We start from the raw sequence: 24,128 nt of genomic DNA on the forward strand, positions 1-24,128 counted from the left end.
AACACCAGTAAACCTTCTAACCTGACAACCGAATGGTTTCCAGCCCTTCCAGATTTTTTTGGCTGTAATTTTTCTTTTTTTCTTCTTGGAGCCTAAACAAATACGTGTCTAAATCTTCATATTGTTGGATAAACTGTGTTTATTAGTAACAGTTCATTATCACAACATTTATATTCATTGCCTTTACAACTTTGATAATCCCAATAAAAAAAAAAGTAAATTGTAAACTTTATCAGTTCCTCCCTTGATGTTTCTGCAGTTAATCATTCGCCCTATTAAATATTTGATTACTGCTGCGAGGAGTTAAATGGCGTACCTTGATACAGGCTTCCTGGAAACACTGCTAAAGTACTGACGATATCTCGACTGCGGACATCGTTTCGATTATGATGTATTTTGACGAGGACCTTATGCCGACGAGTGTCGGTGATGTCAGAGCTCAGCTGAGAGGCAACAAGAGGACAGGCATGATCAGAGGCCTTTTATATTATCATCACTCCCAGTTAGGCTCTAGATGGGGTTCAGGATTGAGTCACATGAATTGTCAACAACGCTGGCTAAAAACTGTATCGTGGGTGTTGTTCCACCACTTTCTCAGAGGAGAGAATTTCAAATTTACAAACTCAAAAATCGCTTTCTATGTCGTGCATCCTGAGGCTTGAACAGGGAGAAGGAATGTTGCCGCTCTGTGCTAACGTGATTATGTGTGACTTTTCAGAGCATACCTGTAAGCAGCAAGTTGAAGCACCTTCGTACGGGATAATGGTTAAATGCTTGAAAAAGAGGTCCGTTGTTAACCCGACCGACATTTTAATGTCTTGTTCGACGGGATAAAGTACATCGGTGAATGCCACTCTAGTGAATTCTTAAAATAGAAATTGGTGGTCGCTAACAAGTGGCAAAACAGGACTAAAGAGGGTGTCACAGATATTTAAGTGTCACCATGTCAGAAATGAGAAGCAACTGCAAAGCTGTTGAAGTCATGTTTCTGTGGTATTCAAAGCCTGACATTAGCTTTGCAGAACTGATACCTTAAAATAGTGTTTTCTTGTGAAGATTATCTTGCTGAAGAAAACAGAAATGGATTTTTTTTTTCCTTGCACAACAAAATCTAATTCAACAAAAAAAAAAACTCGTTCGTTTTTGGTGGAGAGATCTCATGTCTGTAGTAACTTACGGGGCGGCTCTCAGAACTACACCAGTCCTGCAGGACTATTTTTTTGGAAAGTAGCTTTTACCAGGCGAGATATTATTTGATTCATTTAGGGACGAGTATAGATTACAAGTCTTTAATATCTAAATTTTGCTTCCAAATCCACTGCCTATGAAAAGATTTACTCACAATCATCACCATTACCAGTGACAAGGGTCAAGTTAGTACAAAGATGGTGAGAGGAGAGTGAGGATACAGAGGTCAGGACATTCCTCCGATTGGGATGTTGGAACTCTTCAAACCAGGGTCAGTTTATGCCAGTGCGAACTGAGTAGAATAGAGTCTCCTGCAACGACCATAACTTCCTGCATTCTACTAACCATTATTCCTATTACATTTTTGGAAATCCTTACCATCAGAATGACATTCCAACATAGAGTGCAACATCATCAACAGTGCTGTGGGCAACTGGTAAAAATACATGTTTTAGAAAAAAAAAAAAAGAAAAAAAAAGTATGCAACTCTAATCTTTACTTGAAATGTGTTGAAATTAGGTACTTTAACACAAATATTGTTAGCGATGGAGAAAAACGTAGCACTTTACAATTTTAGCACTGGCTACTGTAGTATGTGAAGGACTGTCCCCATCTGGTGCGTTTTAAAGCACCCGCTTACGTATGCGATTCAGCGCCTGCTCGGAAATTTAGCGTATTGGAGGATGACTGATATTTGTGTGCGGATTAGGCAGTCGTCTTTCTGGGGGAATGCCAGATGAGAATCATATTCATCTTCAGTTTACGTTGAACTACATCCCGTGTGACGGTTTCCAAAATGTGACGAGTACAAAAAAAAAAAGAAAAAAAAGAAAAAAAAGATTGTTTTCAATAAACTTTATTTTGTCCCATTTTCCCCCAATACATACAAAAACGTGATCGGCGTTGAACGTTTCCTTGTGTCAAGACCGTAACATCTGCACAACAATAAATAAAAAAAACATGTATAAATAAAAAAATAAATAAAACAAACAGGACATTATGTGCCAAAAATAAAGACTCTTCTGAATTGGCAGATGGCTTTCACAATGTTGGGTTTTTTGAAAACACAATAGTTGTACATATAATACTTGCATTCCAGGTCACAGTTTTTAGGATACAACTCTAGGTTGAGAAAGCAATGTAAACCGATAGGGATTACAGTACAACAGAGTACAATGTTTTCTTTTTCCATAGTAGATATTACTGGGATATACATCTATGATACCAGTTAATTTAAAAGCTTATACCAGGTAGTGAGTGTAGTGCTATTGGACTTAATTTTAAACTTGTTTGAAAAGTACAAAAGTAAATCCAACCATTCAAACCCATCTTGAATCTTGTTTGTATCCAGCTTAACATTCACAAAGGGTTGTTATTGCACTATACAGACATCCTTCAGAAAGGCACTTTTAACCCCCCCCCCCCCCCCCCGCCGCCGCCGCCACCGCCCACCTTGATTTCCAACCAACAGTTTTGTAAGCCCATGTGTGGCACACATACATTCACCTACTCTTCAGTGAATTTAAAACTGAATTTTTTTTAAAAAACCCAAAGAAAATGCCTTTTGGTATCTAGTTTAAAAACAAATAAAAGAACAAGTGGCAGTAAAATGTTTTTGATTTCTCAAGATGAAATTTAGCCAAAAGGAAAAAAAAAAAAAAAAAAGTGCAAAATTGTGTTGCTCCTAAAGCCCCATTGTGTACCGCATAAGTGACTTGTTTCCAACAACAACAGCAAAAAAAAATAATAATAATGTGATGTTTAAGCAGAAGAAGCAAAGACTCTCTTCCAGCTTTAGCATCACTTATCAATAAGGCCAGGAATGTTGTTTGTGCATGTGAGGTAAAGATCGTAGTGTGATCCAATAGAGCTGGCTCATATACATTTTTTTAAATGAAAAAACAAAACAAAAAGATTGAAGGTGTGCACCAGTAAGTCAAAAGAGGCCTGAAAAACCAACTGAGGGTAGGAGGGTCTCTCTCCAATCAAAACAGTTCTCCCCCAAAGCAACTCTGCTGTCAAGATCGCTGCTCCAGTGCGTGTCAACGACATTAATAACCTTGCTGCAGAAATGCTTTTTTTGGACAACGGAACCTAAAAAAAAAAGCATTTCAGCTGTAAGATGATCCTTGTTTCAGTTGCAAGCATACAGGACAATTAGTGTTTAGATACCTTTGAGGAACCATGCCAGGGTCATTGGCTACCAGGAGGAGATGAAAGCTGCGGGGTTGATTGGCGGCTTTGAAAGATCCAACCAAGAAGCAGTGGTTCAGGGGTGTGGGAGGGAAGGTAATTGGGGTGATTACTTAGGCATCTGCCAGCGAGGCATCCATCATTTCAGGCCAGGTAAGTGTCTCCAATTTCAAGTATCAATACCTTCCAGATGGATACCCTTGAGGCACATGCTGGAGAGGCACAAACCCTTGAGGCAGATGCTGCATCTGGCAACCTCCTGACTGCTTGGTGCTTCCTCTAGGTCAATCAACCGAATAATCAGCTGCCTAAGCACTAGTCCAGACAGGAAACGTTGCCTTTCGTTTGTCAACTGAAGCCCAGTTTGGCTCTGCCTTAAGAAATTATATCAACTAACCAGTCAGGTAGCCTCCGAGGCACCCTGAGGGGCACTAAGCTGTGCTCTCAGGCATCAGCATGGTGTTGGAGCAGATGGACCACATATCGGAGTCTGTGTCGTAGCTCGGATGTGCAGCCCAACTCATTCAGCATGCTGAGGAGGTAAGTGTAGGAGACGCGTTCGCGGCTGATGTAGGTGAGCAGGTACGAGTCAGAGGACTTGCACAGGATGATCTTTGTGTGGTCTGTGTAGAAGTTAACCTGCAGGGGAGAGATTAAACAAACAGTCGTGATCAAACAGACACTAAAGAGGAGAATGCGACATGAAGTGAACAACTATCTCAGGCCTTGTTCAGACTGCCAAACCAGATTGATTCTAAAAAACAGTCCCAACAGCAAACAAAACATAAAAAACGACTTTTTCCCAGAATCTGGTCCAAACCACATTTGGAGGTGGTTTGAAATCTGATCTTTGTCTGTAAGCGACGCAAGAGACTTTAAAATCCCCTTTTTAATTGCACAAACTCCATAGTTTGTTTCTCCCAAGTCAAGTTTGGGACTTGTAGATAATGTTGGCAGCATGCAACAATGCAGATGACATCACTCGCAGCTAAAAATGCTGACGAGAAAGATCTTTGAGAAACAAAATCAGATATGCCTGCAGTCAGAACCAGACCTCAGACTAGACAGCAGATAGAGAGCTGGATAACCAACAAACCTGCAAAGTGCCGTTGTTGAAGAGCATCACAAGTGCGTGGTCAGTCTTCACCCACTGGAGTAGCAGAGGAGGAGGACCTGAAACCTGCTCTTCACACTGCAGATCTCCACCCTTGGGTGGGCAGAAGACAGTTTAGACATCTTAAATTGTGATGCAGCACTTATTGTAGCGCAAAATGTATCAAGTCGTTTACTATTTGATTAATGGCTTCAGTCCACCACATAAAAAATGCCCTCGTACCTCCATTAAGTTCTGTTCCATGTAGTTGGCCATGAGCTCAACAATTTGTTTCTGGCTGCGAAGCTGCTCAGGTAGAGAGTTGGCGGCGAACGTGAAGTGCTTGTTGTTAGTCAAGCAGTAGTGGACTGTCCTGTTTGTAGAGGAGGGAAAAACGCAATTAGAGACATTAAAGTGTCGCTCAGCCTGGCCATTGTAACGGGGCCAGAAACGGTCCTGATCCTCGCGCACACGCCTCAAGTGTTTTAAAAATGGTACTTACTTGCGTTGGTCACTAAGACTGAGGTGCGTTCCCTCATTGAAGAGCACGCCGATGCTTTGGTTCGAGAGCTGGTAGCCAAAACCGTATTTGTTAGAGTAGTCAACCCATTTGGTCACCCACAAGAAGGACTGTGGTCTGGACAAGCAGGGCGGGTTTCTAGTGGCTGGTGAGAGAGTGAGACAGAAAAACATTAATTTTTGGAACATTTCACCAATGCAATAGCAATCCCAGTGAAGAAAAGAATTTACATTTGTCACTTAGTTCATAAAAAAAGACCGTCAAATGTTCAGAAAGCTACAAGAGCTTCAGGCTCCCAAAGCAACATGAGTCAGCAAATATTCAGGAGTCTATTAAAAAAAAAAAAAAAACATTGGAGGCTGCTGGCTGATTAAACTTTAATGATGCTGCACCATTCCCAATACAATGGGGAGCCATTTGGTGTTCTGAAGCTCAAACTCGGATGCAAGGATTTAAATAGAAAGACTCTGCTTTGCCTTTCCATTTACTGTCTGGAAGTCACAAGGCCAAAAGAGCTCCAGTGATGGTGATCATCTCCTACCTGAAGGCATGGTAGCCAAGCAGCTGTTGAGAACCTTCATCGCTGCTTCAGCCACAGCAGCCGGAGTCAGGACATCTTCACACGCTGGCGGGAAAACGTCAAAGAGGTCAACTCAGACTGACTACGACCGTAAAAGACGCGCGTTTCGGGGAAGTTACCGGGACCTACGTTCGGTGCTGCTGGCCATGGTGCCCTTGAAGGAGCGAGAGATGGACTTCCTGGATTCTTCCTCCGCAGGAGTCTGTTCTAGAGGCACCGAGTTAACCAGCTGACCAGTGGGGGAGGGCACCTGAGCAGGAGCACAAAATATATAAAGATCTGGGTCAAAAGAAGTGACCAAATAAAAAGGAACTAAGAACAAAAAAAAGCTACATAGTGAATTTCAACACTGTTACTTCATTGATTTTGAACGCTGATCTTGTGCATCTTACTTTCGCCGTTCCTGAAGGTTTGAAAGCTCGATGCACATTTGAACTGGTTCCTAGTGTGACCACATGGCGCTCACATTTGTCATGAGTAGAGGTTAAAATCAAAATCCAAAAAACAGTACCACTACTCGGTGGTGGTGTTGACTGGAAAAAAATATTTTCCTCGACTAGAGGCTGGTTTCTCAGAACAGCCTCATTATCAACCTGAAAGAACAACATACTCTAAAGAGCAAACACTATAGTTCCTATTGGGTTCTACAAATAGCAACCAGACCGGTCAGACTAGGGCTTGGGCACGACGGCTTGACGCTTCTCTGGCAGTGGAGGATAGTCGGGATTCATGTCACAAAAACTGACCTCTTAACGTCTTAAATTAACCTCGGTTTCTATGGATATTAAAAAAAAAAAAAAAAGGTTTAAAGAAATGAAAAATAAATGTTCTGATCCTGCGTCAGCTATTAAATAATCATGATAAATGCCAGCCTTTTTTTTTTTTTTTTTTAAATACCGTAATAATTTTATGAGTATTTGACATTTCTTGTAAAAACAATTCCAACATTAAATGACTCAACCTGTCAGAAAGGGCGCGTACCAATTTTGCATCCAATGAAAATTTTTTCTTTTAACATTTGGAAAGTCTTAAGACCTTCCAATTAAATTATTCATCCAGTGAGAAGCAGAGCGCTAACAAGAGGGATCCAGTGCAGCTGCTGCTAGTCTCTGGTGCGCATGCTGAATCATGCACAAGTTCCTCCACAGCTGCGTGACTTTGCCCGTTGCATAAATACGTGGAAGAAAAAAAAAAGCAAAGAAAAAAAAAGCAAATCTGTTTCACAAGGCCTTTAAAAACTTAAAATCATATTGTCAAAGACTGCTCTTCTTTTTTAACGTTTGTTTTTCACGACTCGGTTAACAAGCTGAAGGACAGCTAAAGCGATATGACGTCATTTTGTGAGCCTGGAGATCAATGCGCTCGCAGGAAGGGGAAAAAGGGACAGCGAGAGACGCCTGACGTGAGTGAAGCCTCTATTTCTGTCCTTCCAGATTTAAAGACTGCTGTGGGACATGATTACACTAAGCAGCTGGAACTGCCCCGTCGTGTTGTGCAGTCGCACGAGCCTGACAGTTTTTTGCTGGATGAAAAAAAAAATGGGGGAGAGAAAGAAAAGCGACGTACCTCATTGGGTCCAACTGTTTTATGGCTGATCTGTCGGTTGATGGAACACTTAACGATCCCAGAAACCAGCTTGGAAATATCTTTGTCATCTTTCTCTTCGCATGGCATCTTCTCCACTGCAACAAAATTCTCATGTTAGTCACAACAGTGGCGTTCAACCACAGACACCCACACCATCCTGTTACTTCAGCAGCAATCCTCAGAAACTACGGCAGCGCTAATTAACCCGATGACTTACAGTTACGGGTTTCAATTCCGAGACTCGCTGCTTACCCTTCGCTTTCTTCTTGCCAAAGAGGCTCTTGGCCATTTTAGTGAAGAATTTCTTGGCAGGGCTGGGGGGGTGGAGCTCTGGCACCATTACACAGCTGCTAGGGGGGAGTTTATCAGGAGTGAAACCCTGCCGGGAAGAAGAGTATGATGATGATGCAAGGAGGAAGGAGACGTAACGGCGAGCGTTTTAACACCTAGCTAAACAACACTGTGAAATGACAACAAGAGGAAAACAGCGCAGGTTTTGCATACTTTGGTGAAGAACTCATGGTTGAGGATCTGATCCAGGGTCAGTCTGTCACTGGGGTTTTTCTGAAGGATGCCTGAGATGAGTTTCTGTGCAGGGGGGGAAAGAGTGGAGGGCAAGTTGTACCGAACTTCCTTTATACACTTGTAGGTCTCTTTGAGGTCAAGAGTCTCGAAGGGAGGGTTGCCGCACATCAGCGTGTACCTGAAGACAAACCGAGGAAACCATTTTTTTTTTTTTTAATAATCAAGCAATTAGGTGAGGTACCAAACAATCAACTTAGAGGAAATTCATCAAAATTTACCCATAATTCCTCCTCACCTCCATTACAACACTCAATGTAACCTTCCACTCTAATCCTCAACTCCCCCAAGCACATGACATCAGAAAGTAAACACCTCGGGGTAAAAACAACACTCACATGACACATCCCAGAGACCACACATCCGACTCTGTGCCGTGGCCCTGTCTGTTGAGCACTTCGGGGGCCAAGTAGTTAGGAGTCCCACAGATCGTTCTGACAAGATAAAAATCAAAATATAAATGCGTTGAGAAAAAAAAAAAAAGATCTTATTCCGACTCCGTAGCGGAGACACAGAAATGGAACCTATTTTCCTGACTGACTCATGGTTCTGCTATTCCACTCATTTTCCAAGAAAGTGTCATGTCAGATAGCGGAACTATGCTTGAAGCGTAACATTCAACTGCCACTTGGAAACCGGTCGAGTGAGATGCTTCCTGAGGAGAAGCAGTGGGTGGAAGAATGTGCCTGGTAACTGCTGTAACGGTGTGAGGTTAATATGCATTGAGCAAGTCAAAATAAAAAAGGTAACAGAGTTTTAGACGCTTGGTTAAAGCCACCCCAGTCGCCAGCTACAAATTCTAAAGAAAAAGATTAATTTCAGATGCGTTTTCCAGTCCTTAGTGGTTTTATTTATCAAATCCCATTTAAACCTGATCAGGCGGTTCTACCTCTAAATGAACCCACCAGTTTTTTTTGGAAATAGTTATTTGCCATCTTCTACAGAGACCGAATGACCCACTAATTCGCTTAGCACAATGGGTAATTGGTGGGAAGTGTTAGCCTACAGTCGAAAGTCTAACTTTTCTCGTTAATTACCGTCACCTGCTTTAATTTTACAATCAAGACAAAGCCAGAACTACATTCATGACTGCACTGATGTCACGCGGCACCTCAAAAGCTGCCCCGTTGCCAGCAAAAAACAAAAAACATGTTGGTTGCCGACCAGGAGAGCGCCAGCTACTTATGATTGACTTTGTAAGAGAGAGGATGAGGAGGATTACTGCTGGGCAAATCAAGATCTGGGACCTCATCGCTGCGCTTAACTGCTAAGCTAACTAGCGGTGATTCCGGTCTCTGCGCCACAATGCACACACACAGGAGAGAAGGTTGTCTTCTTTCCTGGCTTGCGGGAGGATGACAAATAAGCACATTTCATGATCTGAGGCATAGTTTTATGCCTGGATACATAGTGAACCTATTGATTGGGGAAAAAACAAAAACACACAAACCGTGGAGCAAAGGCAATCACTGTACACAGTAGCAAAATACCTAAGCTTTTTTTAGAAAAAGCTTTTAAAATCATGCCTCCATCTGCTACAGACGCTGACAAATGAAGGTTTTGGTGGATTTTTTTTTCAGAAAACCCCTCACTTTTTAAAAAGGTTGTTCACAAACAAACTAGGTCTAAATGGGATAAAATAGATACACAAAAACTTCTAACAAGTAACAAATTCAAGAAAAAAAAAGAAAAAACGCCTCACTTTTTCCTCTGTTCAACTGTCTCCAGCTTGGCGGCCAGGCCAAAGTCCCCGAGCCGCAGCTCCATGTTTTCATTGACAAAGAAGTTGCCTGAAAGAGACGAACACATTTGACCCGTCAGCATTCCACAGATCACATACGCTGCCCAAAAAAAAAAAAAAAAAATCACAGCAGATTCCTGGGATGCTTTTTGGTGCATTCACCACATTTCAGCCGTGCGCTGACGTACCTAGTTTGAGATCTCTGTGCAGGATTCCTCTGCTGTGGAGGTACTTGAGGCCTGATATGATCTGTCGGAGGTAATATCGCACTTCTGGCTCTGTCAGCGTGTGTCTTGCCTTCCAAATGTGTGCCAGGGACTGCAGAGGCAGGAAGGAGAGAAACGTCAACCTCTGGAATCCTTCTGTGACGGCACAGCATTAGTGCCACGGTAGCCATCAGGTAAGGACACGTGACATTAGCAAAAGAAGACCATCTAGTCTGTTGCACCACTTTAGAACGCCACAAGCCAAACAAACCTGCTAAAAACCACGCACACAGTTTTGAGATTTCTCACCTTTCGACTACACAGCTCAAGAAATATGTAAATGTTCTCTTGGTCTTCAAAATGGTGCGAGAATTTCACCACATGCTTGTGAGAGAGGGTTTTGTGGAGCTCGATCTCATTTGTAATCTGTAAAAAAAAATAAAAAAAATGACAGAATAAGTTAATGTCCATATATTATGTCATTAAATGTGCAATGTGCAAGACACACACGGTCGTGTACCTTGTCCCTCTGGTGGGGTTTGGATACCCTGCTTTGTGGAATCACCTTCACAGCATACATTTTGTTGTTGGAGAGGTCTGTCATCTCATAGCACCGAGCAAAGCCGCCCTGGGGGGGGGGGGGGGGTAATCAGTGAAAAACCAACCATCAATAACTAGGGGTGTGATTAATGAGCCTCTACAGCGAATCTTAAACAGGGCCTCGAGCTGAGATGCTATGAATCAACCCTAAAAATATCTGATACATCAGTAACATCATCGATTAATGGCTTTCCTTTGTTGCAGAGCAGCAGTGAAAATACATTTAAAGCTCAGTGGTCATTTCAGATGCAGCGAGGCTGTTCGGGCTACTGGAGGACATGAGGGATGAGGCAGACGGAGCTGCGGCATTCATTAACCATGAATTTGACGGAGACGTTTCCAGCTCTGCGGCAGGCAGCAGAGAGCAGACTTGGCCGGCTGCCCGACGCAGCGTAACGATGACGAGCAACATGTTGCTGCCTCACATGTTCAATCATCCGGTGTGATAAAGCACCAGGGAGCCTCGACACACTCACACGGGGTAATATTTGAGTATACGGATAACCCAAACACCAGAGCTCCTGTTAATCATTAGGACGTGGAGTGTGTGCGGGCGAGCCGGGCACACCTTGCGTCTGATTCATTGAGCACATAACGCGCACAGCAGGGGGAGGTTGGACACATCCACCACGAGGTTGGTGACACACCTGGGAAATAGCTGCTGCTCACTTCCAATCATCGAGGAACATTCAATCAGAAACCCGCTAAAGGAATCTCACATTAACGATAAGCTGCGGAGCGGGGACGCACATGTTTAGTAGTCAAATACCTTTCCCAAAAGCTTCCCTTTACTGTAGGATCTTCCAGTCTTGGTGTCCGTCACCACCTGGGCCAGCTCAGATTTGCCTTGTTCGGGTTTATTCCTGCTCGTTTTCACCGGGGCGGAGGACTGTGGCGGTCCTCGTTCAGGAACAGGCTTCAATAAATCCGCATTCATGGTTTGACACGAAATACGCTGCGTCGCGGTGAAACACCCAGTATCCATTTAAACACAAAATAAGGCGGACGTTTGTATATCCTTCTGGTTTATGTTCTCAGGAGCTGGTGCCTTAAGATGCGCTCGCCTCTTCCAACTGTATCCATCTGGCGTGTCCGGGCAAAGCGCCCCGCCGCTATATAGGCGAGCGGCGACGTCACGGAGCAGGGGGCGGAGGGAGGTGGCGTTCTGGTGGAGAAGGGCCAGACGATTTGCCCAGACACATATTTAGGGCAAAAAAATTGATCCGAAAACGAGAGGAAAAAAATATGAATGGAGAGAATATGACAAACGTCACTGATCGTGTTTCAGTGGTGTTGTGAAGCTGAATTTCTTCAAACCCGCCTGTTATTAGAGGCAGCATTGCTATCGCATTTGAGCGAGCATTAAAATGGTGTAAATTCTTGTATGACTGATGTTCGTCCACTCGCGTCACCGATACTTCAACAATATGAACACGTTGAGAAGGAGGCCGTTTCAAAGTAAGAGCTCAAATGTATAAAATAAGAGTAAATGACATCCATCCATTTTCTGTACGGGTCACCAGTTCATCACAGGGCCAACACATACAGACAGACATTCACAGTCACACCTACGGTCAATTTAGAGTATCAATCAGCCTCGTCCCCTCTTGATGTCTTTGGACTGCGGGAGGAAGCTGGAGTACCAGAGAGAACCCACACAGGAACAGGGAGAACATGGAGGCTCACACAGAAAAGCCCCGGGTTCGAAACCGACACCTCCTTGCTATGAGGTGACTACCACTGCACCACTGTGCCGCCCGAGTAAATGACTTGCGTTAGTTTATTCAGTCTCCAGAGGAACCCTTGTGAGAAAAACCTGAACGCTACTGCCACCTGGTGGGCAAAATACAAAGCTCAAACCAGGAGTGTGCAAATGATTAAAGACTGTCAATTTAAAGGGATAGTTGACCCCAAAATAAAAATTCAGACATGATCTAATCACCTTCAGGCTGATGCAAGGTCAGGTTATCATCATCTTTTCTGGTCCACTAAACATTGAGTTCCACAAGAAAGGGGTGTTGTAGTAATGTCTCAAACAACTGAAGTCAATGGAGACCAACTTTCACACATAAAAAATAACATATCATAAAATGCCTCATACTTCTCACGTCACCCACGTGTAATCTAACATGAAAGCCTTAACATGCCGAGTTGTTTAGACGCCATGTTTTCAACCTTGTGTGGCAGCTACATCCGGGCTATAAAAACGGCTTCAGTGATGCTTTTCCAAACTTGGAACATCAAGGATTCAAGACATGCCCTTATTAGGACTTGGATATCAGTGATTCTTGCTCCCGAGCCTTTACCCCTTTCAGAAATTGTTATTTGAAGGGCAGGGCCATGGGTTGGTGTCTTAGATGGCAGGCACACACACACACACACACACACACACACACACACACACACACACACGGAATCCTTCTTCATCTCAGACCATCAGCCTCAGCACTGCCGTTTCTAATGTTTGCTTTGTTATTCAACTATAAAATTTTGATAAGCAAAAATAAGTGAGGCCACAAAGACTCAGTTCAAGAGCTGTATTTGTGAAAACTGCAACCTGAAGGAGGGTAACAACACATGCATGACGATGACCAATACCAGAATAGAAAAATCAACAGTTTCAACATGAATTTTTTCATATTCACAGGAGCATTTTTTTTTTTACCAGTTACACTTAATACAAATCATAGTAGGAAGCTGTGGACCCTATAAAAAAGCACACACGTGGAATTACAAAGAATGTTTGTAGCATCAGGAGTGAACGGAATCTTTCAAGAATAGACCTTGCAGGAATGTGAACTATTCCACTGGACTACAACACCAGAATCACGGCTGCTCACTCGGTTTCTTTGATTCATTTATGGAAAGAAAACATTTTAAAACTGATGTGAAAACAAAAAAGAAACCTCGATAGCCCCGGTTGTCTTCAGTTAAGGGATATATGGATGACTTTGGCAAATGTACTCTTGAGATCAATTTTAGCTGCATTTAATTCTGCTTTTTTTCATCAACCCCTGCAAATCTAAACAATGAAGTACTGACAGAGACATATGCACAGACGATGACTAGATCAGGGTCCTTTCTTCCGTCTAATGTTGCCATATACAGACGACTATGATTCAAATCTGGGATTTCTTAGTGTGGAATGTTGCCATCTGGTGGACAAACCTGCATTTTCACCACAGCGATCCACTGACTGACGCATGACGAGTGAGAGCGGTATCCCAGCACCTTATTCATGAGACAATGACCTCGTTTTGTGGAAGTATGATCTGTATATTGGACACATGATAAAAGACACAACAGCCCATCTTCACGTCACTTCAGCAGGCGGCTGTCGCGTGGTCCTACAGTTCAGATGTCCATCATGTCCTCTCCTCTGATTTTCTTCTCTTGGGACTCCGACCAGGCTTTGTTGATGGTTCTCTTCATCTCATCATCTCCCTCTGAGTAGATCTTCTTCAGCATATTCATCAAGCCCTCGCTGGGGTCTGCGTTCTCCTCAAGGTTGGGTTTACTGGTGACGGGCAAAGTTCAAATACAAGTTTAAAAATACTGGCAGGTCATTTAAACACTTTGAAAATATACGCTGAGCTTTTAAAGTTACACCATGAGTCTGCTAATGTGTCCTCAAATTATGCGTTGGGAGAATTTAGATAACTTTTTTTGTTGGAATTCGCGACATGACATGTTAGTGTCTGCCAAAGTCCAAGTTACATACCCACAGGACGACAGAACCCACGTACAGGACAAGTACAAATGTCCTTTTCATTTCTGGTACTAAAAAATGTAGCTTAAGACAACACTGCTTATGCTTCAGATTTAAATTCATTCATTGAGCATCGTTTGAACTCAAATATATGACACTTCTTGAAACTTACTCTTTCTCTTTAGACTGTTTTTCCACCTTTGTTAGACACTCCCACTTCTTGGCTGCCTGCTTCTTGCACATGATCAGGAGCATGTCAGTTTTTATCTGTGGAGGAGAACATTTTTAGTTTGAAAACATATTTAGCAATTGAAGAACACCAACGTGGTACTTTAATATAGAACAGGATTACGTCCAAGAATTATGTACATTTATGAACCCCACATTGCTGTTTAAGGTTATAAAGGTGTAACAAAACATTTAGTTCTGAAGATGAGCTTGATTAGGAGTAAAACATATCAATTTCTAGTCCAAGTGTTGGAGATAATCAGTTCAACTTACAAACTCAGCTCGTTTACATATCAACACCAGCAAGTAAAAGTGAAGACACGATCAAGAGTTGAGCTGGCGTTTTCACCTTCATGTGGCTGTTCTTGTCGTCGATTGGATATAACAGATTGAGAATTGTCATTTGATGATTTTTCCCATCTAGATCCTTCACAAGTACAGAAAATGACCTGCAATGGAGAGGAGGAGCGGAGACATTTTTTTGTAGTTTGTTAAGAGTGACCAGCAACGTCATGTCCTTGCCGATGGTTGATTCATCACCTTACCGTTCGGTGAAGCCGACCTCCACATTTTCCGATGGGATTTTGTGCACATCTTTCAGTGTGAGGTAAATTTTCACAAACTTCTCGGACTGGTCCCACGCTGCAAAAGAGATGACCAGCAACTTTTTACTTGGTTTCACATGCTAGCTGACAACTGCGAGGCAATCTTTCTTAACATTTACCATAATTAGTGATCTTGACTGTGTACGCGGCTTTAGAGGCTGCAGCTGGGTTGGCCTCCCTCCGAGCCTGCTGCTCTAGCTGTTGTCGTTTGGTTGCTATTTCCTTCTCCACCTTCTTCTGCTCCTGTTTAAGCAACTCCTGCACCCTCTTCCTCTGCGCCTTCTCCAGAAGAGAGCCCAGCTCCTGCAAGTCTGCCTCCAGCTGATTGATCTGTGGAGAGTCAAGAATTTTAAAAATGAGACCTTGCTAGAGGATCTATGCAAGATTTTCTGTAACACCACAAACACTCGGTTGAAATTTGTGTCTTCATCCTTTGATTGTCATTTCTTCGTCCTCAGTTGATCAACAAAAAAATGTAATCTGATGATCAATTAGTCACACACATTTTATACAAACAAAAAGCCAGAAGTAAAATTTCTTTAGAGATTGCGAATAGTTTGCTTACACACGACAACTGCATCAGGTCAAATCCAATATATTCCTCTAACCTTGACTTGGCAATGTAATAATGTACACTTCTTGGTTTATTACACCAATATTACCGCCAAATAGAGGAAGCAGGCGGATTGGATAACATAGTTTTGGTCCAAAGAATGTCGTTACTAAACATCAATTTACCGCCATGCTAATTGTTAAAGCTATGCCTGATGCTAAATAACCGGGTGTGACATTAGCTAGAATGTTCTGGTAAACCCCAGTCAAACATTCTAGCTAGCTACAGTAAACGTATATGACTTTTATGTGAGGCTACTACTGACTAGCCCAAGTATTAAACTTACATTTTTTTGAATAATTTCGCAAAGTTTTGATGGACAATATATTCAAATGTAAGCTAATACAAGAGAGGCACATGCTGTCGCAAAACGACGACACATGCAGCCTACGTCACTGGCTGCTGATATTATCTTAGGCTGAAAAAAAACGAAACAAACATTTAGATCAGGATAAAATCCAGCAACTCTCAGTTTTAGCGATTAGCTAGCATGTTAATTAACAAGCTAGCTAACTGTCACTACTTGCAGTGGAATTAAAGTTAGGTCACAACACCTAAAATCCTTGCTAATTATTCCCAGTTGTCATTCTATGGTTTATTGGCTTTAAAAAATCAGACAATCGGTTTTTTACCTGCTCGGTACGATCCATTAAGGCCTCGTTTTTAATTGTACTTATTTGTCCTGTGCCTGCCTGCTTTCAAACACCTCTGCTAGCAGAATGCGTAGCGCCAGGGTTTCTTCGTCTCCTCCGTTTACTGGCGGTTGTTCAATCTACTGAAAGGAGTATTTCTGCCACCTATAGGACTGGAGTGTGGCGCAGTAGATTAGTAATAAAAAAAAAAAATTGCCAGTATTCCGGTTCATCCATCCATTTTCTGCCGTTTATCCTGTTACGGGTTGCAGGGGGGGCTGGAGCCTATCCCAACAGCTTTGGGGCTCGAGGCAGGGTTCACCCTGGACAGGTCATCAGTCCATCACAGGACCAACACATAGAGACAGACAACCATTCACACTCACAGTCACACCTACAGTCAATTTAGAGTATCAATCAGCCTCGTCCCCTCTTGATGTCTTTGGACTGTGGGAGGAAGCTGGAGTACCAGAGAGAACCCACACAGGAACAGGGAGAACATGCAGACTCCACACAGAAAGATCCCATGCATAAACCGGGGCTCAAATCCAGAAACTTCTTGCTGTGAGGTGACAGTGCTGACCACTGCACCACGGTGCCACCCATCATTCCAGTTACTTTAAAATAATTACTTGATTTGATACTGAGTTAATATTTTTTATTTTCTTCCAATGTCCTACTATGAACTCCTTCTTTCCTCGTCATATCTGTGGCTGTCAGACACTACATAACAGTTTGGAGTTTTTTGCAGTGTGGGGCTCTTTGGGTGTGGGGGGGGGGGGGGGCCTTTCTTGCTCTATGGACATATATGATGAAGTCTTGCATGTATACCTCAGGCAGGGTTCAAGTGTTTCTCCTGACAAAGGCTGAAATCACAAAAATCCCAGGTCTCTCTGTGAGCTCATAACCACTGTCAAACCCTCACACTCCCTCCACTTACACTTGTGATATTTAATACTTTAATTTAGAACAGGATTACATCCTTGAATTATACACACACACACACACACACACACACACACACATATATATATATATATATATATATATATATATATATATATATATATATACATATAACACCAAACACACCTCCAGTCCAGGCTGTGTGAGGGCTATTTGACCAAAAAGGAGAGAGGTGGAGAGCTGTGCCAGATGACCAGGCCTCCACAGTCACCTGACCCAAACCTGATCCAGAGGGTCTGGGATGAGATGGACCGCAGAGTGAAGACTAAAGGGCCAACAAGTGCTCAGCATCTCTGGGAACTCCCTCAAGACTGTTGGACAACCGTTTCAGGCGACGACCCCATGAAGCTCATGGAGAGAAAACCAAGAGTGAACAAAGCAGTAACCAAAGCAAAGGGTGGCCATTTTGACAAGTCAAAAATATAAAACATATTTTAAGTTGTTTCATACTTTTTGTTTACTATATCATTCCATGTGTTCATCCATAGTTTTGATGCCGTCAGTGAGAAACTTCAATGTAGTCATAAAAATAAAGAAAAAACATTAAATGAGGTGTGTCCAAACGTTTGACTAGTTGTAGACACACACACACACATATATATACATATATATGAATAAATCTTGACATTTTAGAGATTTATAACGTACAAGTATTTATTAAACAGTTTTGAAGACAGGTAAACGGACATTTGGAATTTGAACAGCCCCCTTATCTTTTATTTTCAAGTGTTGGTGTATGTTTTTATTTTTATTATTCATTAGGCAATATATAGACAAAAACATTCTGCCATAAACAGAAACCCTCAGCACGATATCCTTCAAATACGTTGCAAATATTCTTGATTTACTTGTTTTTGTGGAAAGAGAAGCAAAGGATGTGAAAGCACTTGCATCTGTCCAGGCCCAGTGCAACATCCAATGAGACACAAGTCACCATCTTGCTCTCATCACACCACTGATCTGATTGTGGTCAGCTATGTGACGGAAGACGATCCGGCTAAGTCTCCACCTCCGCTTTACTCCTCGAGGACGGGACGTCAACACACATCTGTTGCGTATTCTCACAGGACAGCTGTCTCGAGGTAGGGCTGCAATGTCTATACTGGCCTGATCCTGCAAATAATTCAAAGGAAAGTCCTCTATCATCATTTATATTATTTTTTTTAATTATCTTACTATTTTATGATATATTTCTATTCAATTAGAATTTTTTGATTTTTATATATATACATATATATATACACACACACACACATATATATATATATATATATATATATATATATACATACACACATACTGTAAATATATATACATATATATATATAGAGAGAGAGAGACTGAAACTGTAAATGCAACTGTCACTTGGCAAAAATGACAATTTTAACTATAGCAATATTGTATTCAGCTACCCGCAATTCTTTTGGTAGGATGGTGTTCTTCCTCAATGCATTGATGCGTAGCCTTTCATCGGCATATTCAAAAGCCATTTTTCTTCTCTTGACGTCTCTCAGCATTCTCCAGTCAACATAGTAACCCCTCGCCTGCTCCACTGTCCCCCACCAGCTCCTCAAGGCCTGAAGAGTCCAAGCAGTTAAAGGGATTAGCAAGATAACAAGTAGTATAGAAGCTATCATGCACCACTGTGCTGAACACAAAGTAAATGTCTCACAGTATATTTCAGATATTGCAGAGCCTAGAAGCTGATGGATCATAAACTATGGTCACACATCCCTTACATATACTTTGTAATTACAAACGTTTTAATTGCTCAATGCCGTTTTGTGCTTTAAAGGTTCCAATATTATTGCAAACAGAAGTGTCGCATACTTTCCTATTGTTTTCCATGTAACTGCTTAGCAAACAAATATAACAAATAGTTATGGAGATAAAATTGATGCTAGGCACGTTATTACTTCTGCAGTTAATAGACGAAACCTATAAACAAAAACATTATAAAAACAGATTTCTACGGCCATCACATGAGCTTGTGAAATATGGGAAAGAGTGACAACTAATGAAACCGGGCAATAAGCTTTAACTTTAATTAGTATGCCAATATTATACGATAGCCATTGGATGGTAAAGTGTAATTTAATTTAGCAAACATCGATGGGATTATTCGACCGGGCATAAAGGACGTGAGTGGGTAGCTAAGCTAAGTGCTAGCTTTATGTTAGCGTCTGATAGTCCACCAGTACGGCTGTTGACGTCTAGTTACTCGTTTTCAACGGTTCGCTGAGTTAAGTTTAAAACCACACCAACAAAATGCTACGTTAAGAAAATTACCTGCTTCGGGGCGCAGAAAACAGAATAAAGGGCATTGAAGCCCAGGGAGGCCAACCTCTGGGAGGCCATGTTGGACTTCCTTCTTCTTTAGCTAAACTGGCGGTTGATACGACGGGAGGCTGACAAAACAGAACACACTGCCCCTGGCGACCAGGAGTATAACATAATAAATTACGTCATGCAAATATACTTTTTGAGGCAATGAACACAAACTGAGCAGAAATAAATCGTAAGCATATAAGAAAATGCTGGTTAACGTTTTTTTTTAAAATTTACTTACATTATGTCAATTTTTTTTTACAAAAGGTTATTCTATCTGAATACTGAACAAGTGTCAAAATGTGTTGTGTTAGAAGAGGACTTGGCCTGAAGAAGTCATCCAACATTTAGGAATGTTTTGTGCATCAATGCCACCAATAGATGGCACTCTTTATCTATGAATTTTAAACTCTGCCCCATATATATATATATATATATATATATATATATATATATATATATATATATATATATATATATATATATATATATATATATATATATATATATATATCAAACACTGCCCTTTGAGCCTGTGGTCAATGCATGGTTCAGAGCTTATTTAAATAGAAAAAAAACAATTTCAGATTCCATTAACGTTTCCTCCATTATTCTAGTAGCATGAGTGGATAATGAAAAACTGCCAGCAGTGATTCCAAAGAGTTGGAAAGCTTTAAGCTGGCTGAAAATATCTGAAATGCATTTAATACATATTTTGTCAACTTGTGAGTGAATATAGACAGTATTCACAATTTATGGAGCAAAAGTCAAAATCTTCAACACTGTTATTTTCTAGGTTAGTGGGCAACATGTTTTTTCAGTCCTCTGGAACTGCAGAATGCCCTCACTACCCCAAAGATGCTGTTTGTCGTCGCTGACAGCAGAGGTATATTATATGACACTGCTTTTGCTCAGCTCGTTCCTGATCATCCCCAAGGTGGCCGTTGTGAGATTACCAAAGCGGCAAAACCACCCTTTAATTTCTAGGGAGGTAAAAAGCTTGAGAGAATTTGAAAGGTGACCTTCTACATTTCTGGTGTATAAAATTTATGATAAATGCCAGGCTGCCAGCGTCTGCCGGCAAGAATAAAGATATCCTAGACTTTTGTGCGAGAAGAGTTTCTGTTAGACACAAACAACTTGACACAGTAAACAAGGAGTCAGTTCCCGATTAAATGATGCATGGGTCAAACTGACTGCACTTCAATCAACAATGACACACGCGTTATGCAGTATTGCAACGAAGGGTAGTATCTAAATCAAAGCGTACTTTGTTAAAAGGCTTCACTGATCATAGTTTTTAGTGACCATCCAAAACGTTTGAGTTTTTTTTATGTTGTATGGATTTCATGTTGTCGAAAGAGCACCCATGATTCAGATTAAACCAGATATTTTCCACATTATTCATGCTAAAGACCACAGAGCAACATTGCTGTCTAAAATCAAAGAAGTAATGGAATATAAAAGTGCAGACTTTTCCATTTTATCCACCGTGCTTTATGGAGGATCAAGTTCTAAGGCTGGATTGTTGAAGAATTCTATCAACCTGCTCGGTGACACGGCCCACAAGTGGCCTCATCCATAAAAATGACAGCAGTGGTGTGAATACGGCCAACATAATGTACCAAGGCTGGTATGACTGGTTGCACTTGAGAAGTGCATGTAAAACTGCAATGACAGCAGGTACTATGTCATCAGCACCTCATGGTAATCAGGTACCTCACACAGAATTCTTGTCGGTTCATTCAAGGTATTAATGTATGTTGTATTGTCATCCTCACTACTCCAATTCATAAATCAAATAAGCGCTGTCTCTAATTCCTCTGCAGTAGTAGTAGTAGTAGTAGTAGTAGTAGTAGTAGTTGATGTTTGACTTGATTTGATTTAATTGTTACAGCACCATAGACTCAAGGTGCCAAGGGCTCATACGACACTACTTTAGGTGATAATAAAAATGCAAAAGATAACACAAAAGATAAACAAGGTATTTTTTTTGCTACAATTTGCTACATGGACGATTCGTTTTCTTCAGTACAGTTCATGATTTTCACAGTCGTCTGCATTAAAGAGTTGACAGGGTCGAACTCATTCGACCAAAAAGTACGTTCCTCATTTCATCAAACGTTAACAACATACAGAATGTAAAAAAGTAGATCATTATATTCAACGAGCAGCCGAAATGTACACTGACAGTGTCTGCTGTAAATGTTCTCGTTTGCTCTTAAAGAACATCGTCAGGACATGCGTGATTGTTTTTGATTGAGAATATTTCATGGATGCGAGTTGAAATGGTCGTCATCTAAACACTTTCATACACACAACAACCCAACAGAGTCCTGTGACCATCTTAAGTAGGATCAGTCCCAGAATCTTGTCAGGATATACTGATTTATGACTCCTGCTTTCTCTCGGATGTGTGACACTGGACTTTAATTAATTGTAAGCGTAAAATGAATCATTAGTCGCTTGTGTTCTTTTACGATGACCCTGTAACTTTTCCAAATGTTTTGAAATAAAGAAAAACTTTACTTTTTCCAGTTCAAAATATTAATGTGTTTTTCCATTATGTTCAAAATGTGAATATTGTAGAAACTTTTTTTTTTTTTAACAGTTTGAACAGTTTAGCTAATTTCATACATTTAAGTTGGGGTGGCGTGTTTTAGAGGTAGAGTGGATGTCTAGCAACTGAAGGAACGTTTGATCCTCACTTTCCTCGCTGGTCATTTCGGTGTGCTTGAACAAGATACCGAGCCCCTAATCGCTCCTGATGGCCCTGCCACAGACTGGTGACCCGTCCATGGTGAACCCCGCCTCTCACCCAATGACAGCTAGGACAGACTCCAGCCCCCCGCAACCCTTAATGGATAAGCAGTGTAGAAAATGGATGGATGGATCGCATACGTTTAAGTCATTAATTATAAGTCATATTTTCATGTGTGAAAGAAAGAAAATTAAATGTTACATGTAACTATTAGTTAATATCCATCCATCCATGCACTTTCTACCGCTTATCCCATTAAGGGTCACAGGGGTGGAGCCTACCCCAGCAGCTTTTGGGTGAGAGGCAGGGTTCACCCTGGATGGGTAACCGTTGGGAGGAAGCTGGAGTACCCGGAGAGAACCCAGGCACACAGAGAACATGCAGACTCCACACAGAAAGACCCCATGCTTGAGCCGGGACTCGACCTCGGAACCTTCCTGCTGTGAGGCGACAGTGCTGACCACTGAACCACCGTGCCACCGTTAAGGTGACATATAGGTCACAACTCACACACATTGGCTGTGCTGAACAACACAAACGGATCTATTTCCTGTGTTGACATAGGTGGGTTTCACACCCCTGACCCACATGACAACAGTAAATAATAAACAGCCTTTTTTTCCTCAGTGGGTGGGCTTTTCCACCTTTGACTTAACTGCATGCAACGTGACCTGGGAACATAAATCAAGCCTCCACACCACGCGGTGACAACATAAAAGTCAAATATTTTTTAATAAAACCTGACAACGCTTTAACTTTGGCCTTGGAAAGAATTTGAGCTCAAGTGGGTCTTTTCAATGCCGCGGAAAAAGTATAGAATCACTTCTCAGCATGTTCTCCTCTGATGGATGGAATGTTTTGAAAACCTTTTGGGTTTTGTCACATCTAGCTGCCAAAATAAAATGTTCCTTAAAGTTCTATAAGGTAACATGATATTATATTGAACCATAATGTGATGGAATTTCACACGGAAAACAGGAATGCCATGCCCCATTGAAAAACGAATAGTCTGTATATGATCCCGGTATTTTCAAAATCAGATATATCAGCCATCATTTTTTTTAACATTTCCTCCAATAAGAATAGTTTGTGTATCTATCGCCTCCATTGTGGAGCTCAGGTGATCATCAGGATAACTCACAATGTTGATGAATTTTCGTGAAAGTTGATCGGGAGATAGAACTGCGGTACAACTGATTAGATTTTGTAATGGACCTGGAACCAGATCTGGATCTGATGACATCATCTCCTTGTGCCTTCTATACGAATCTTAATTTAGAAACACAGAGAAATTCATCTAAGTTGTTCAACTGCACCTTGTCTCATGTGAGAGATGGAGCCGTGACTGATATCTTTACATACTTAATGTGCTTCTTAATGCATCTCTACAGGCTTTTTCCAGTTCTATCATTTCTGCCCAGACAAAACAAATATTCACAGGAGCCCATGGAAGTCACTGTAAACACACTGTTACATTATCAAAAGTTTATTTTTTTAATATCCATTTCATGACTGTCATGAAACCCTACCCATACACATACAGTACCTGTTACAAGTATAAGAAATAGAATGGAGAAGCACTTCCTGCATGTCGTAAACTTCACAAGCGGAGCCCCGGTTTCAGGGTCTTCTACTGGCCTTTCATTCTATTCCAGATGTCTTTATACCAAATGAAAGGAAGAAACCACATGTTATGGTGTTTAAATAAGCGTTTTGACAAGCAAACCATTCAGACTGGATTTCTGATCACGGAAAACTGTGATTTAAACATTCTGTAAGTGCAACATTTTACATTTTCCTGTACATCAAAGTTTCACAATGTTAAAATTCCCAATAAGTTTTCTTGCGCTGAAGTCAGGCTCAGGGTTTGAGTCTAGATTGATTTTACAGGGTACGTAAATGAATCCATCACCATATCAAATTTGCTTACAGTCCCTCTTTATGCAGCTTAACAAATAGACTCAGACGTTAATTACAAGACGCTGAATCAGCAATC

At 41.4% G+C, this 24,128-nt stretch overlaps 3 protein-coding genes across 4 annotated transcripts; all 3 read right to left on the minus strand.

Annotated features, from left to right (window-relative positions):
• Window positions 1–1,990: 1,990 nt before the first annotated feature.
• Window positions 1,991–11,373, minus strand: plk3 (polo-like kinase 3 (Drosophila)). 2 transcript variants are annotated; one of them, XR_015115790.1, is made up of 16 exons: window positions 11,060–11,373; window positions 10,211–10,318; window positions 10,000–10,116; window positions 9,673–9,802; window positions 9,446–9,533; window positions 8,082–8,177; window positions 7,666–7,864; window positions 7,414–7,540; window positions 7,141–7,256; window positions 5,704–5,824; window positions 5,536–5,619; window positions 4,977–5,139; window positions 4,718–4,847; window positions 4,478–4,588; window positions 3,361–4,020; window positions 1,991–3,282 (listed from the first exon to the last, which is right to left on the minus strand). XR_015115790.1 is itself a non-coding variant. In XM_086203617.1 (15 exons), the coding sequence occupies exons 1-15, from the start codon at window positions 11,273–11,275 to the stop codon at window positions 3,826–3,828; spliced, it is 2,001 nt and encodes a 666-aa protein (XP_086059743.1). In that variant the 5' UTR covers window positions 11,276–11,373; the 3' UTR covers window positions 1,992–3,825. The 2 variants fall into 2 exon arrangements, 1 of the variants encoding a protein (XP_086059743.1); XM_086203617.1 differs by having other exon boundaries at window positions 1,992–4,020.
• Window positions 11,374–12,813: 1,440 nt separating this feature from the next.
• cacybp (calcyclin binding protein) lies at window positions 12,814–16,387 on the minus strand. The gene is made up of 6 exons (XM_086203619.1): window positions 16,078–16,387; window positions 14,952–15,162; window positions 14,773–14,869; window positions 14,577–14,676; window positions 14,172–14,266; window positions 12,814–13,807 (listed from the first exon to the last, which is right to left on the minus strand). Exons 1-6 carry the CDS (start codon window positions 16,093–16,095, stop codon window positions 13,645–13,647), a joined length of 684 nt encoding a protein of 227 aa, XP_086059745.1. The 5' UTR covers window positions 16,096–16,387; the 3' UTR covers window positions 12,814–13,644.
• A 1,169-nt stretch (window positions 16,388–17,556) lies between these two features.
• mrps14 (mitochondrial ribosomal protein S14) lies at window positions 17,557–19,466 on the minus strand. Its single transcript, XM_086204969.1, has 3 exons — window positions 19,333–19,466; window positions 18,456–18,620; window positions 17,557–18,156 (listed from the first exon to the last, which is right to left on the minus strand). Exons 1-3 carry the CDS (start codon window positions 19,399–19,401, stop codon window positions 17,974–17,976), a joined length of 417 nt encoding a protein of 138 aa, XP_086061095.1. The 5' UTR covers window positions 19,402–19,466; the 3' UTR covers window positions 17,557–17,973.
• Window positions 19,467–24,128: the final 4,662 nt, after the last annotated feature.

This window comes from Aulostomus chinensis, chromosome 5 (genome assembly GCF_037954235.1).
Source record: "Aulostomus chinensis isolate RoL2024-O1b breed Wild chromosome 5, RoL_Achi_v1.0, whole genome shotgun sequence".
NCBI lineage: Eukaryota > Metazoa > Chordata > Actinopteri > Syngnathiformes > Aulostomidae > Aulostomus > Aulostomus chinensis.